This window comes from Opisthorchis viverrini, assembly GCF_000715545.1.
Source record: "Opisthorchis viverrini unplaced genomic scaffold opera_v5_77, whole genome shotgun sequence".
NCBI lineage: Eukaryota > Metazoa > Platyhelminthes > Trematoda > Opisthorchiida > Opisthorchiidae > Opisthorchis > Opisthorchis viverrini.
Genome location: NW_008751733.1, coordinates 1,157,977 through 1,173,498, shown reverse-complemented (window position 1 = coordinate 1,173,498; position 15,522 = coordinate 1,157,977). Strand labels below are relative to the sequence as shown.

Below are 15,522 nucleotides of genomic sequence, written 5' to 3'. Positions count from 1 at the left end.
TGATGATGATGATGATGGTGATGAACTGATTTGATTTGTATTACAGCCACAGTAATAAACTTCCCATTTTAAACAGTGTCTGTGAGAGTGCGTTGACATGTTTCGCTCCGTATACAGCAAATGTTCCAGATAGTCTCCCCCAATGTGCGTTAATTTTTCCTATTGGATAAAGTTTACACAACCTGAGTGGGAACAGTCACCTCAGGGGATTAAATACTGGATTTTATTTGATAGAAAACTTGCGATTCTGCATGGTGACTCTTTAGCTGTCGTTATTTGGACTACTAAGAAAAAGCGACTTTTGTACTTTCGGGCTAAGTCTGCATAAGAATCATAAAAATGTATCATGAAAGCATGATACTACTACAAGCAACTGTGGTCGTAATTATTTCAGATCTGATTTTCAAAGGTAATACAGATTTGTAATGCGTTTCTTATACCATGTGCTAGATTCGTTAACTTCAGTCCGTATGGGTTCTCCTCAGCGAAATTTATCCCATAAAAACATCTTGACCCGATTGGTAGAAACTTAACATCAGGGAGCATAGAACTTATCTCATCCTGACTTTGCCCGCTCATGATTAGTGGATGAAGACAGGTAAGCAGTCAATGTCAGGAAAGCAGGCCGCGATCAATCAGCGCAAAGAGCAGCCTGCGTACAACTGTATGTGAACTCCAAACGTATTCTGCCTCGACTGTTCAGTGAGGCGTGCGCAGAAGGGAAGCAGATCACATCACAAACCCACTGTATGCATTCCTTGTGAGCAAACACACGCAAGCTTATTGGTCCTTGGTAAATGAAGGATTACAGATTCATGATTTACTGCAAAAGTGTGGCTCACTTGGGTGTAAATGCTTTTTGGTGGGACAATAACGTCTCCAAATTTGAATCCGAAAGGAGCGGCGTCAAACAACACCGGCGGTAAACCGCTAAAAAGATGATCTTTGAGGTAAGGAGGTGTGGGTCCTGGAGGTAATTGTGTTCCCTGAAACGGAAAGAGTAAATTCTAGTTTTTTTTTTTGGGGGGGGGGGTTCCTGCATCACCTGCACGATGAGGTTGAATGTTGACAACGACCAAAAACAACTCTACGGATCGAGATCATTGTGCTTCATTGCCAACAGTCTAATTCATGAGCGAGAACCTGCTGCATATAGACAATATCAAGTCACGTACTTTCTCGCTTTCTTGTTTTTCGGCGCGTTAGCCAGTCTCAAATCACGAAATCACCGTATCCGGATTATGCGTACGTCGATGCAACTATAGACACTCTGGTCTTATTCCATCCGGTGAAAACAGGTTACACAGTGTCCAGCCGGTCACAGCTGCAACTCAGCATGTTAAGGCCCGTCAGCATAGTTCGATTTGACAGACAAAGCCGGAGACGGATGCCAGTCCACAATGGACATAAGCAAAAGTTTTCAGACAATTATAAAGATTAAATATGACTCTTCCTGATCTTATAGTCGTCATCTATCGCACTATGCTGCAAAGATAGGAGTTATCCAATCAACCAGAGAGGTCATGAAAGAAACGCTTACTTTGCTGCTACAAGTAGCGGGATTACCGCACGAAGTTGGAAAGTTGGATAAACCAAGGAGTTACTTTATTTAGAATTCACGATACGTTTTCAAAGCTGACCGCATGATTTTGTGGCACCTGGAGAGATTCGTGACATTCTAGTCGGAGCAAGAGGTTTTGGGATTTATTCGGCAAGATGCCACGGAAAACTAGTGTTCCTATTTGGAACAAAAGTGTTCAGTGATCTATAGTATATGGGAACAACATGAAATTCAAAAAACATCCCAACGTGTAAGTTCGGCTACTTCCCGAGTAGCCACTGACGTCTCCAACTGCTCAGTATTCAAGTGGCTACATCAACGCTTTCGATGCTTCGAAAAAAGCCTCTTTCCAACCATTGCAAGAATCCTGAAGAAAACTCGTGATTTATCGAAATATTACATGTGAAAATATCCTACTACCTAACCCTAGGTTGCGGAAGTTACCTCCTACTACGACCAGCTGTGATCAGAAATGGACATAAATTTTAACCGTTTGACATTGCACAAATGAAGGTGAAAGGTGACCGTAAACTCTGCAGATTAGGTGGGCTGAATAGATGGCACTACTAATGTTCTTGGATCACGATACTAGTTCCACAAGCTCTGAGCCTAAAGGAATCAGACTAGTGTCGTTCTGATCACGGCTATCACCCAATTTGGCAATAAGGCTTACCATATTTGCCTTAAAAACTTGGTCAGACTTTCGTCTTTTGTGTTATTTCGATTAGTCATTCAGACTGCGATAACCAGAGGAGCAGCAGATCCAAATGTGACAAGGTCTCTTGTATGAATCGCGCCGTCCTGATGCCGACTCACATCCGTTTTTCGTAAGTTAAGTTTTTGGATAACCCAAACTAGCTGCAGGGCAGCTCATCCTTGACTAAGAACAATAGAAATGGCTGGGTTCTCCAAATGTCAAGCAGCTGTTATCCATGAACCCCAAGTAAAACGAAATCTGTCGTTGGTCTGTTCTCATGAGGACATCACGAGTGTGGTGTGAATTTTGTAGATGTGCTGAAAAATACGACATCTACTATGCGGTAAGACGTTGATCTGTCAGGTATCTGCTATTGCGAAAGTGTGGATGTGATGCAAGTAGTTTACGGATATAGGTCTTTTCTGGAGGGAATTACTAATGTTAATAACGGCCGCCTGCCATTTGGGTTGTTCAATGCTTACATATGCAGCGGGACGCAACGTCCTATTCACAAGCCCAGAAATTGCCATCAAGCTCCCACTGTTCTCCATTCAGTGCTCCGTCGCTCCCCGTCACACTATGGGTTGGCAGCAGGAACGAGCTTGTACGCTAGTTGGTCGGGTGCGTAGCTTACCCTCAACGGATACTATTTTGACAGACTGGTTTTTCAGACATTCATTGAGTAGCTAACTACCTCGCTGGGCCCGTATTTTGGTGATTAAGAAGACTGTCCTGTATTGAAGCACTTGGTGAAACGCAGATGGTTGCGGTTTGTCCAAATGCAGAATGAAAAATGCGCAACATTTTAACTGTGACACTTCATTTTAATTTGCAACGGTACAATGCAGAATGTCAGTCCTATAAGTCTTTGTATCAGGTGTTTAAACTACTGCTCTTGTTTGTTTTCTGATGGCGCAAATGTGTCTTTCGATACGGAACACTTATGTAAATCACCGCAATACCAAAGGTTCACTTTGGCTCAGTATGTAATCAAAATTTTTCACTAAACGAAAAAGCAGGAAATCGATCGTCACTGGTGAGCGAAATTGCATTAGTGGACAAGCTTCTCAACCAACGTGACAAAGCACACAACAAAAGGTGCAGAAAGTGTTCAAATTAGCCCCGGGAGAAAAAGTATTTACCGATGCTAGCAGGAAATAGTGCAGGACAGAGTTGCCATTTTAGGTTATATCTCCACTCCTAGATGGATAAGCGAAACTACGTTGATGATAAGTATTGTCGAGTAAACCAATCCAAAAGAACGGCATTCCAAAACTAGGTTGAATCAATACTGCAAAAGTGTTCACCGATCTGGCATCCAGATGCTTTCAAAAATATGACCAAACTTTTGCCACAAAACTGACCAGTATAAATCACCCCAGCACTCCCTAAAGTGAATAGCACCACAATATCAAAATGCACTTTTTCCTATCTTTTTTCAACCAGGAACAGAGTCAAAATAAATACCATAGAAATAATGCGGTGCCAGCTGTGAGTACCGTGCTGTCGATATTCGGCTTTCAGCTGACGGGGACGGGCATCCTGAAACCGGGTTTTATTGAATGTTGGTGGCATACATTACCGCCTCTTTGAAGGCTCTAAGGACGAATAAATAATCAATACATACTTCCCACTACCATTCATTAACACTAGCTTAACTAGTGTTTGCTTTTGTGATAAGAGTCGGCTGAAACTAGACGGTGGTGCGGTTGCCATGGCAACGTATGTTGGAGATGACATCAGATGAACCAGACCAACAAACAATACTTGATACCTTCAAAATCCGGGACTTCCATTCCCCTAAATGGGGATCCCATTCCTCCTCAGCAAGGAACAAGTGATCACCGTACTGCATCAGGTGTTTTATTCTGTTCCTGGATAACTCTTGTTAACTTATTGGGCAGAACTTAGTTTGTTCCGGTGGTTCGAACTATCAGGTAGCCTAATCACAGTGGCAACAAGGACGGAGTGATAATGTGAAAATAAGGTTAGAGGGTTTCATGAACCACACGGCGAGGTGTGATAGGGACTTTTAAGAAACCGTGTACACAAATATCAGCCGGTTTGGTAACCATAGCTTTTATACTTTGAATTTGTGTCGTGTGAAGAAAAAAAGCATTTCAAAAAACGTGTGATGCGCAAAACAGTTTAATAAAGATGATTTATCACGGCCCACCTTCATCAAGGCTGTTGTGAGATGTTGAAACTGTTCCACATAAGCTGGAAGGGTCAAAGGTCCGTAGATTGTGGAAGCGCCTTCGTACCTCTGCAGCTAAACATTTTAGAGCGAAACAAAGAGATAGACATGGAGTGAACTATTTTGTGCCGACGAGTAGACAAGCATTAGTTTACCTCACGTATCTGAAACAGCATGGTGAAATTTTCACATTACACCTATGTGAATGGTGTCATTAATACCGCACATCTATTCATGGAAATTATGCCGGAAAGTCAACACCAAGACCTGACATCTGAGATCATAAGGTGGATGAAATATATCCCCCAAAGCATTATTCGTCGGTGTTTGTGAAGCAAAACCGTACTGAGCTCCCTAGCCTGGATACTGTGCTTTCAGTTTCAAAACATTTCACTCCCCTAAAAAGGGATTGCGCAAGCGGAATGCCTTATTGCATTGAAACTAAGACGCATGTACCACGCTGCAAGACAAGTAAGGGGCCTTCTGCGTTGTCAGCCTCCTATCTTTGTCTGCTAATCTGCATTATCTGATCTCATGTGAGGGAACCTGGCAATCTATTTGGTCAGAACGGTAAATTAACCCCGACTAAGAGTAGCCAAACTCGTGCCAGTCCGAGTGAAATGACCTACAAACTAATCCAGTAAGTCCGCCTTTCACAGCAATCAACAGACACCAAACCACTGGCAAGTGGTGCCTTCCGTTGTCCGACACCTAGTGAAAATCGCACACACTGAAAACGCGGATACTGTATTTGAAATCCTGCTTTACCCACCTGCAAAACAGTTGGTTCGATTCGTCGAGGTAGTCACGTATGCCTAATAGAAACCGACTTAGTTGGAACCCCGACTAAGAGTAGCCAAACTCGTGCCAGTCCGAGTGAAATGACCTACAAACTAATCCAGTAAGTCCGCCTTTCACAGCAATCAACAGACACCAAACCACTGGCAAGTGGTGCCTTCCGTTGTCCGACACCTAGTGAAAATCGCACACACTGAAAACGCGGATACTGTATTTGAAATCCTGCTTTACCCACCTGCAAAACAGTTGGTTCGATTCGTCGAGGTAGTCACGTATGCCTAATAGAAACCGGACTTAGTTGGACAGAAGTTCTTCTTCTCGGTGACTCTACCCTACTTAACATCAGTCCGTTTCCCACTAACTTGCGTTTGTAGGGATTTTTTGCCGAATACGCTGACCAAAGCACCCTTGTGCGAATGTGCGATCAAAATATACCCGGATTGTTGTGCCAATACTCTATGTGCTCTTCAGGTTCAATAGGGAAGAATTTTACCTCATATGGGTCTATCGGCTTTGGAAATAAACGTTTGTTTGCAGTTTTCTCGGATTTTAAGGGGTATTTAGAATAAACTCCTCAGTTATATTTCCGCCCAGTAAGGTGGGCTGAATGATGCTGAGGATGAGCTTTAAACAAGACTCTTCATCTAAGTACAAAAATGTACGTGCGGCGCCAAGCCAGCGCATCTTCTCCCCTTAAATCTAATATGTGTCCTAGTTTATATTGCAAATCCAGGCCAGTCATACAACTGATTGAGGAAGCACATCAAGACGTTACAGATCAACCCTCATGCGGAGGGTCGCAGGTTTACATTTCCTGGGGATAAGTGAGAAGTGCATTGCTAACAACTTCCAAAAGAGATGGAAAACGTTTAAAGATTTTCTGGTTGTTTTCCAGCACAGAGGCGCTTTCCACACCCTGTAAAAAAGCTAGTCAAGCAGTGCGTGTGGTTTTTGGTGAGCTAATTAAACGTGCGTATGCCTGCACGTTCACTCATGTTGCCAAAACACTTTTACATCTATTCTGCATTTATGTCTGGCAGGTAAAGGCAGTAAACAAAACTTTGACCTTTCAATGAAACTAAAAAAGTGGGCGCTTCCATACACATTATTGGATTACATAACCCATCTTAAATCAGGGGATTATTCTTGTGAACTACTATAAACTGAGTGCTGATTTGCCTACTGAAAGATAAAAGTTTTGACTTGGATCAAGCGTCAACTTGGCTTTGGTATGCAATTCACAGTGTCTCTTGCTGACGGATATCAGCGCCTGTTGTTCTTCTGGGACCGCTTACCTCATATTCTTCGGGAGTTGCCACGTAACTCGTGTACACGTTAGACAGTCCAGCCAGTACGACGTGAAATTCGGAAGGACCTTTAAATCTCGGCCAATAACCGGTTTCCCGATGTACCACCTGCATGAGCGAAAAGAGCACATCGGTCAGGGAGAAAGGTTACGCAATGATTTCTTCCAAGGATGTGACTGTGAGAAGGGCCTCCATCCAGAAATATTCACCTCCCAGGAAATACGGTGCACCCTAAGAAAAGTACTTCTGAGAATGGAACAATCAGTCCATTTAAGCTATGATCAATAAGAATCCAAAAGAAAACAACGACGCTTGCTCTTTGGGTTGAAAATGCGGGAAAACCTATTAGTGCGCTTTAAATGTTACACTTCTGAGTTTGATCTCACAAACCTAATTACTAGATTTGAAGTTATCCAGTCGATAATATGGTCCATTAAAACTCGCATTCAAACAGCCCGTGGGGAGAATGAGAGATGATACTGACTATGCGAAAGCCAATATAGTAAATGTCCGATATTTTTACAGTATACCCTTGCTGTACTGTTAGTCGTTATTTGGGGATCCTTTCCCTTCATCATTCACTATTTTTTTTGGCAAACGGTTTACCAAGTACCTTCTTTCTTAAACCTTTAGCCCCTCACTCACACCATCTTTTACTTAAATCCAGTTTGCAACATCGGAAAAACAAAGTGATCCATCGTGTTTGATTCGTCATGGATCTGCCATTAATCGTGTTCATTTAGTATCTCATCACTCTATCGTGGTTTCGCGCGGCGATTAAAATTGGCTGACCCGAAGGTACTTGGGTGAACATACACTTTGACCTCAGTTGCATAGTGGCTGTGTACATGGGGATGTTAACACTCCAGGATTGTCATCTGATTTCACTGCTGGGAAAACATGTAGGCACCGACCAATGTTACGCCGTTAGTACGATTGATCAGTGATTGTCGTACGATCGCCTGTTTTCGTGAGTCCGGCCTTACTTGACCTTTTTGTCTGTGCTGTCACAGGTTTCAATGCCATATTCATCACAGATATATTATTACTGAATTTATTTTCAACATTTTGCGACAAGTTTGGATGTTTAGTTCAAATACACTTTGGATTGCTAGATAGTTTAATCAAAACCGGGGTGAAGAGCATTTTTTTACACCGGACGAATGCACGGTTTTGAAGAGACTCCCCTTCTTGTTTCTAAACGAGAAACAAGATTCGAAAACTGCCTTCAGAGAGATGGTGTACAAGAATACGCGGCGATGCAGAGGCAGTATGTGGACAAAACTATTTTGATTTTTTTTTCAGAAGCGGGTGTTTGCAGAGATACGCTAGTTGGTTTACAGTTTGCTCCGAATACGTTTTAATCAATTGTTGATAACCGGCGATCATTGCGTCAAACCAAAGGTAGACCCATAAAATGCCGCAGAATTGGAGAACAAAAATAAATCTGTAAGCGAACTGAAACTAACTAGTCGACATTTAAGTGCTTCACTCCATTCTCCGGGTTGCCTCGCTTCAGATGACGAAATTTTTTGACACAGTTAAAATCGAGTTATAAAGTTAGAAACTTTCAGTTCGTGTTTCCTACCCGAAAACATTTCAAAATGACCTCATTCAAGCCTTATTCTACGTGGTTAGCAGCTTTGTGCAGCTGTGTCAGTCGCACCTATGCAAGCCAAACCCGGTACTGTATTGCATTCTGCCATGACCTTAAGTACCGAAAACTATTTTTTCGAGCAGCCATCGAATTCTTAAAGCATCGAAGTGATTATGACCAACTCTGAGCCTTCGGCAACCGGAAGACAGTAGATGCCTGTGTTAACGGCGGTTCATATAATTAGAAACAAGACTGCAATGACGGGTTTCAAAATTCTCCACTGATGTCTCAGATCACTGGCTACATACAGAGTTACTTGAATTTACAAGAATGAAATCCAATTTATTACAAAGTACCTGTAGAGGTACGCCATTTAATGTGTTGCTTCACGAGAACTTTCGTTTAGTATGCAGTGAAACCAGGAATACAACTTAGGCTCGTTCGACAGAAAACCGTATTTTCTGCTGATGTATACACATCTTCATAACTATTTTCCAGTATTTTACTTATTCCATTATGAAACGGCCGCCAAAGTATAAAACATAAAATTCAGTTATTCAGCAACATAAAGCGGAAGTCTTGGCTTGTGTTTTCGTAAAGCTGTTGAAAACATCATAGTTGTGGATGAATGGATCGTGTAGTTGTCATGAGGTTCGGGCGTTTTTCTTGTCAACTGTGTTCTCTTTCGTTCTTTCTATTTATCGGTTACTCTTCAAATAATCTACCGAGTAGCGCTTGCTCTAAACTAAAGTGGAACAAAAAGATCGAGAAGCTCTCGTCTCTCTAGCTGCAAGTTGTTTTGCTAAGTTTTGCTGTGCAGTAGGTTGAAACTCCTAGGCAGAAGCGGTTGATGTGTTTCTCGTACCCGAATAGTTCTTTTGTGACGTCAACTGCATTCCAATAATTCTTACCATAATTCATTTAGACATGATGAACAAAATTAAACAAAGTGCCCGTGTGCGCCAGTCCTTAGAGAAAATAAAATTTCTCACGTACGACCTTTGATTGTCGAACTTTGACAGGGTTGTGCCCGTCTAGAGAGCCTGGTGTGTGTCTCTGTATTTGCTGTAATGTGTGCGTGTGATCATGCAATACAACTCATATCACAGAGGTTTTGGTGCGGAGTTCGTGGTTCATTCGGCAAGCTCACGTCACACTGTGACCACACTTCTGCAGCACCGAAAAAGTGATTTGCGTAGCTAACAAGCTCTGGTCCTATACGATGAGTAACAAAAACCAAACGTTGTATAACCTGGACTTCGATGTTTGGAAAATAAAAAGTCATCAGTCTAAATGTTCAGGTATACCGGTATGAATTTTTATAAATAATTGTCACATTGGAGCGTAAGTACCCGCGTTGTACACAAAATGTCTCAACCAACCGACTGACTGGGCTGGTCTAAGAAGGCAGATGGCTGAACTCAAAGAGTCTGACGCAGACTTTGTACATATTACCTCAGTGGAAGAGATGCAACATAACGCGCATTACAGCTGCATAGCAGACACTACTCTATTGCAACACCTTCAACTCCCCTGAACAACAATCAGTCACACAGAAATGTCAATGTGGCTCGATTCGGTGACCGTTCCTTACTGAAGGCACCGAGAGTGACAGTAATACGACATCTTGACTTCACATTATAATTTATTGATTCTTGTCCATAATTACCTCTACATGGAAGTTGTGAACACCAAACAACTGCTCACCTATACTTATGTCTAACGCGCATCGCAAAAGTTGGATTTACACGAAATACTGTTATGTAGTCGAGTTAGGATAAAGGTTTAGACATATTGGTCTCAAGCCAGTTGTTTGAACTGGTACGACGTAGACATGGGGACGTGTTCTGAGCTATTCGGTTGTTTAAGAATACAAGCCTAATCACTTTATTATATGGGGCTCCAACTTTGTAATTTGTTTGTCATCAGAATGAAAAAAGAAACCAGAAAAACCGCAAAAAACTTCACACTTCTGTTCACTGTATATGTGGTGCCACGAATTGGACTGCAATGCAATACCCGCATATACAAGTACGCTTCAGTGAACTTCGCCACGTGGTATGCTTAGATAACAGTTTCAGGTCATGCGTAGACATCAAAGACCGTGCATTTCGCAGTCGTGTTCGATCCGTGCCTGAGTGTTATTTATTTACAAATAGCAGTCTTCAAAGTGATTGTGGCTGCCACATGTGTGGGACAACATATGCAATTTATTGATGACTGGTTGTCTCCATACTGGTTGTTTTGGAACAAAACCAGACTAAAATCTATCTGGAGACTGCTTGGTTGGAAATTCATGAAGCTACCCAAAAGGTAAGTATATCACACACTTAGCTGACAAAAAAATCAACCATCCGCAGACCCAAAACTGAATCTTAGTGCCAACAAAATTTGTCTTTAAATTGGGCGTACTTAAGTGGAGAAGGTGCTGATGATGGTGTAATTTCTATCTGGCGAAGAGCAGAAAACTTATCAGCTTAATTTCAGATCGTCTTAAAGAACTACAAACTTTGTTATCTCTGAACTGCATATTAACTGTTTCAAAAGTGAGTGGCTTACGTAGAATGTGGAACAGATACTTCATTATGAATGCGTCACGTATATCTGTGTCCTGTGGTACACTCCCTAGTTTTCCATCGTCAGTGAAGACTTTCTATTACAAATAGAGTCGGCAGGTGATTCGAAGCCGGGAAACCCGGTGCCGATTTCCCATAACTGAGAGCAATCCAATCCAGGTTAAACATTGGCACAGCGGTGCGTTCGAGTTCTCCTTAGACGGGAAATAGGAGCACTCACTCTTCAACTGAGTGATTGCAGGTTAGTCCAGCTCACAGAGGATAGTTCTTGTGAATCCTAATCTTTTCCGGGCACATTATTTGAGCAATATTTTGAAATTTCAGTCTTGCATTAAGTCATTGCTGTAAAAGTCAGTCAAGATCATGTCAACTGAAGTGAATCAGCTCTTCGGAAATATGAACAGTACTGTACACCGAAATGTGTAAGGTTAGCAGCTCTCAGCGGAGAAGACTAACTTTATATTTCGGAATAAAATCCATGAAGAAAACCTTTAAATCTATCCAGAAAAAATCCCAATAACTTGAACTTAGTCTAGCATACCCGACGCACTACAAGCTGGATTATGAAGCGGAACACCAAACAACTGCCTGGACTTGGAGACATCTGCTTGCTGATCACAAACAGAAGTTCCCAGTTTTCATCGTCTAATCCTGTTCGAAATTCGCCTCACTGAATTCGCGTCGATGACTCCAGATATTCGTCTAGGCACATGGGGAAAATGTAACCTTTGTAGTAAGGCCAGATGTTTTAAATGAAATGTGATGTTGGGTCTGTTTCACGAAATCTAAATATGTGAGATATTTAGTTTGGCCAATTCGTCTCTTTGATGAAATTCACCTCTCGAATTAAGCATTTGAAGCCTGACACCCGAAGCCAACTTGTATTGTCATATTTCCTCTTTATGAATTACATACTTGAGAGTTCTTGAGCTGAAAAAGCGGGGCTATATTTCCTTCCAACCCACATAACATCTTCCACGAACACTGCATGCATACGTGATGCGTGTAATGCGATGACAACCCACGAATCGTCCCGTACGGTGTATAAGAGAATGCTGTTACCAATGCTACGGAGCTAAACTGCTGCTAGCCCTTTCTTACAAATCACCAGATGGATTAATAGATGCCGATCATATAAAGCAGAAACATATTGCTGATAAACGTAAGATTGACTGCATCACGACTTAACGGAGGCAGATTACCCAATCGAAGCTTTGGCAATTATAAGATATTTTAATTAACAACCCTCTGGTTTGAATGGCTTGGTTGGCTCACATCACTGCATTGAAGGAATGGATTGCAGGCTTCCTTTTAACGAAGCCATGTTAGGATTAGAACTAGGGACATATAACGGACATGGCAAGCGTTTTTCGTACTCCCCGACCAGTTAATTCTAGAACCAACAAAATTTGCTCTTCTAAACAGGCGAGCCTGTTCACCTTTGAGCTGTATGATAAAGGGAGTAGATATAGCGAGTCCTCAGATAAGAAACTCAGATACACAAACGGACGATTGTAGGCACAAAAGAGGGAATGAATCCCGAAAATTCCCCTAGGTAATTAAGTATTATCCACTGTGGAAGTCTCGTAAGGAACTGACTACTGCCGTAAACAGCCTCCTGGTTTTTAGCCACTAAGTAAATGAATAGCACAGCAAATGCGATGCGCAACGACCTCAATGTTATACGGGTTGGCGTCCTCAGGAGCTCCGCTGAGAGGGCAATCGTCAACCAAGCTGGAGGTAGGTGGTTCGGTTTAATCCTGTTCGTGTCGTTCCCTTTATGCTTTACCTGCAGCTCCATATATCATTCATCAGACAAGTAGGGAATCCGTAGGCTCAAGGCGTATGCTTGGTACAATTTAGGTTTTTCCAGACTGTTAGAGGGCATACCGTAAGGGTGCTAAGTATTTGGAATGGTTGCTAAATGTCGTGGATTAGCAACTTGAGAAGTGGCAGGGGTTGGATTCGATACAGTCAATTTCTACCAACGGTGGGAGTGGTTTGTTCTCGCTTGTAAATGGTAACCTACACAAAACGTACGCCTTCGGTAACGCCTTTGGTGCCCATAGCTCAAACGCCGTGAGCAGTCAATACCGATATGATACGTGTGTTTCAGTATTGACTGTCTCTCCAAACATGACCAACTGTCGCCCATGAATTACGATGATTTCCTCGGACTTAACATGAGTATGTAATTGCTCTTGCTCGTAAGACTAAGGGGACTGATAAAAAGTCCACTTTTGTTCAAGTCCGGCTAGACAACCACTCATAAGTGAACTATTTTGTTAGTGTAACATTTATTTTTTCAGGCTTGAATGCAGGGTTGCTTCGAGGTAACGTAGAGGAAAAGACTATATCTTAGGATTGCGTTTACGTGGGAACTTCCAACAAAAACCAATAGTTTGGTATAACTCGAAAACAAGTTGAAGCTTACTGTGTTACATTTTGCAGAATGAAGCAGTTAGGATAACGTCATCTTGATTTGAGGTCAGCAGAAGACGATTCAAGAACTTAGCCAGAATAAAACATCAAATCATAGTTAAATGTGGTGAAGATGTGAGTCTGTAAGTCTCCACGGAAAACTATTCCCTGAAAACACCAAAGTGATTGGTTTCCCTCCTATTTCTCCAGCCAATTTTATCTTCCCAGTTGAATAGTTTGAAATCGATGGGATTATTTGCTAGAAAGTGAGAGGAAATATGGTAGGGCTTGAAATGAGGAACCCAACTTTAAGTAGTAGGACCGAAAAGACATCCGCTTCCCGATTACGCTGCCAACGATGTACGTACTCCGTGAATGTTTCTTACCTGAAGTCCGCATCGATCCTCGAAATCCATGCCTAACTGTTTGACAGTTGATATCGATTATATCCATGCTATGTTCATTTGGAATTCGCATTCGAATATTAAGTCTCTTTCTACTCTCTGACAGTTGGCATCAAAGACCTGGGGATATCCGGACTATTCCAAAGTCTAGCCCATTGAGGAGGTTTCTAAGAGCTCAATAAGGGCACTAATGGACAGCGGCGGTTTGGCCAGTCATCTGTAAAATCAAGGTGCACAATTTTCTGTACCGGGTTTGAAGAAGTACCTGAAATTATAGTAGCCAACGTTTTTCTTAAATAGTTGACCCTTCATACATTTATGAGGTCTTTGGGGATGAGTATTGGAGTCAGTCACCTGATAGATGAGAATGATAAATATCGCTTTTAAAAAAATCAACAAAATAAACCAGTAAACAGACAGGAGAATAGATGAATAAGTAAAAATTAGGAAACTAGTACGAACAGTAAAGCGACTGGCCGACGATAACACTGAATAAGTCAGTGCGACTGGATTTTCGTAAGAAATTGCGTGCTACAAATAATGACCCTTTCGAAACCGAGGCCACGCTTCGTGTTTCATAAGAATGGTCCATATGGTGCTTCATGCCTCAGTGCTACTGTGATTCAAAGGACCCATCGAAACATATAGTGTGAAAAGATACCTCTCCTTTTTCACAAAAACAATACCGAATTGCATATCATTCTTCAATGACTTGCACATGCTAACATCGATTAATTAAGGTGTAGTTATCTATAGCATCCTGCTACATGACTCCACGACATTTCATCCTTTTCACAAAACGTAGCGTGATCTGACAAGTGACCCTGTTAATCGCTGTTCTGATGATGGTCAGTAGATCGAAAATGGATGGATGATGGACTGTGATTTCAGTGTATGCGGTAGATTCGGTATTAATAACAAATCTGCAATGATCAAGAACTTCATTCCTAAATTGTTTACTTAATCAGGGGGTAGGATATTGAGTATTAGGTTGGTCTTAGTTACTTATTTAGCGTTTTCACACACGAATCACAATGTTAAACCAAATTGTATCGGAAAGAACCATTTGTTTCCTTATGACCATAGAAAAAACTGATGCGACAACCAACGACATAGTACATTGTTCCATCTTGTCACAACGAATGTGGTAGCTACGACGGAGAAGGAGTCAAGGGGGTCGGCTTCTCCGCAAGAACAGGGCTCTGACTGCAGCTGACAAAGATCATGGCTGTATTCTCCTAACGGCATAAGTCCCTCTTTTTAGGAGCTTTTCACTATAAACAGATCTGATTATGAATATCACTAAGGCGAGGTGGTTCAGCGGTTAGAGCGCGAATTTACTTACCGGAAGGTCCGTGGTACGAACCCGACCTGATCCTCTCAACTTCCCCTGTCTAGGCTTGGGCAACATGGCAGTATCCCAGCCCTCGTGCTTCCTTCTGGAAGCAAGGCAGTTAAAAACCGAAAAGGTGCTACAGTTGAACCATTTATCACTCTGATATACACGACGACCTTATAAGCGACAGGCAGAGAATAACGAGAAAATAAAGTGCTGGTTTGTTTCCTAGTTCCTGTTTAGCGGAGACTGAATTATTGAACTTAAAGGACTTCTTTTTTAGTCGAACTAGGATTATTTCTATTCAATTTTCTGAAGACTTGTGGAAATCTCAGAAACGCTCCTCAATGAAACTTCGCAATTCAAAAGTCATCACTAGTTGATTACCTGGGTTACCGCGTTTCGAATGCGTCGTCCAGACATTGTTGTAAACTCTCCGGGCAATGCAACAATCAAGAACGTTCCAATGCGCAGTACTTGAGTTTCCACAATAGCTGGCTGCCATTCCAATGGGCGGGTCAGCTTCAATGAAGAGTCACTGCGCTGTGAACGACGGTAGACGGGATGAGGAGGTGAGCAAGTTTTATTAAAACCTGGACATTTACCTCACCAGTGGCCAGAAGAATTG

At 42.0% G+C, this 15,522-nt stretch overlaps 1 protein-coding gene across 1 annotated transcript in view; it reads right to left on the bottom strand.

Annotated features, from left to right (window-relative positions):
• T265_13542 (hypothetical protein) overlaps positions 1–15,522 on the bottom strand; it is a gene marked incomplete at both ends in the record, with an annotated part of 33,975 nt that overhangs the window by 13,201 nt on the left and 5,252 nt on the right. Inside the window, 4 exons of the mRNA XM_009169379.1 lie at positions 843–986; positions 4,435–4,530; positions 6,549–6,668; positions 15,282–15,416. Coding sequence (XP_009167643.1) covers positions 843–986; positions 4,435–4,530; positions 6,549–6,668; positions 15,282–15,416 — 495 coding nt within the window. The remainder of the gene's footprint in view (positions 1–842; positions 987–4,434; positions 4,531–6,548; positions 6,669–15,281; positions 15,417–15,522) is intronic.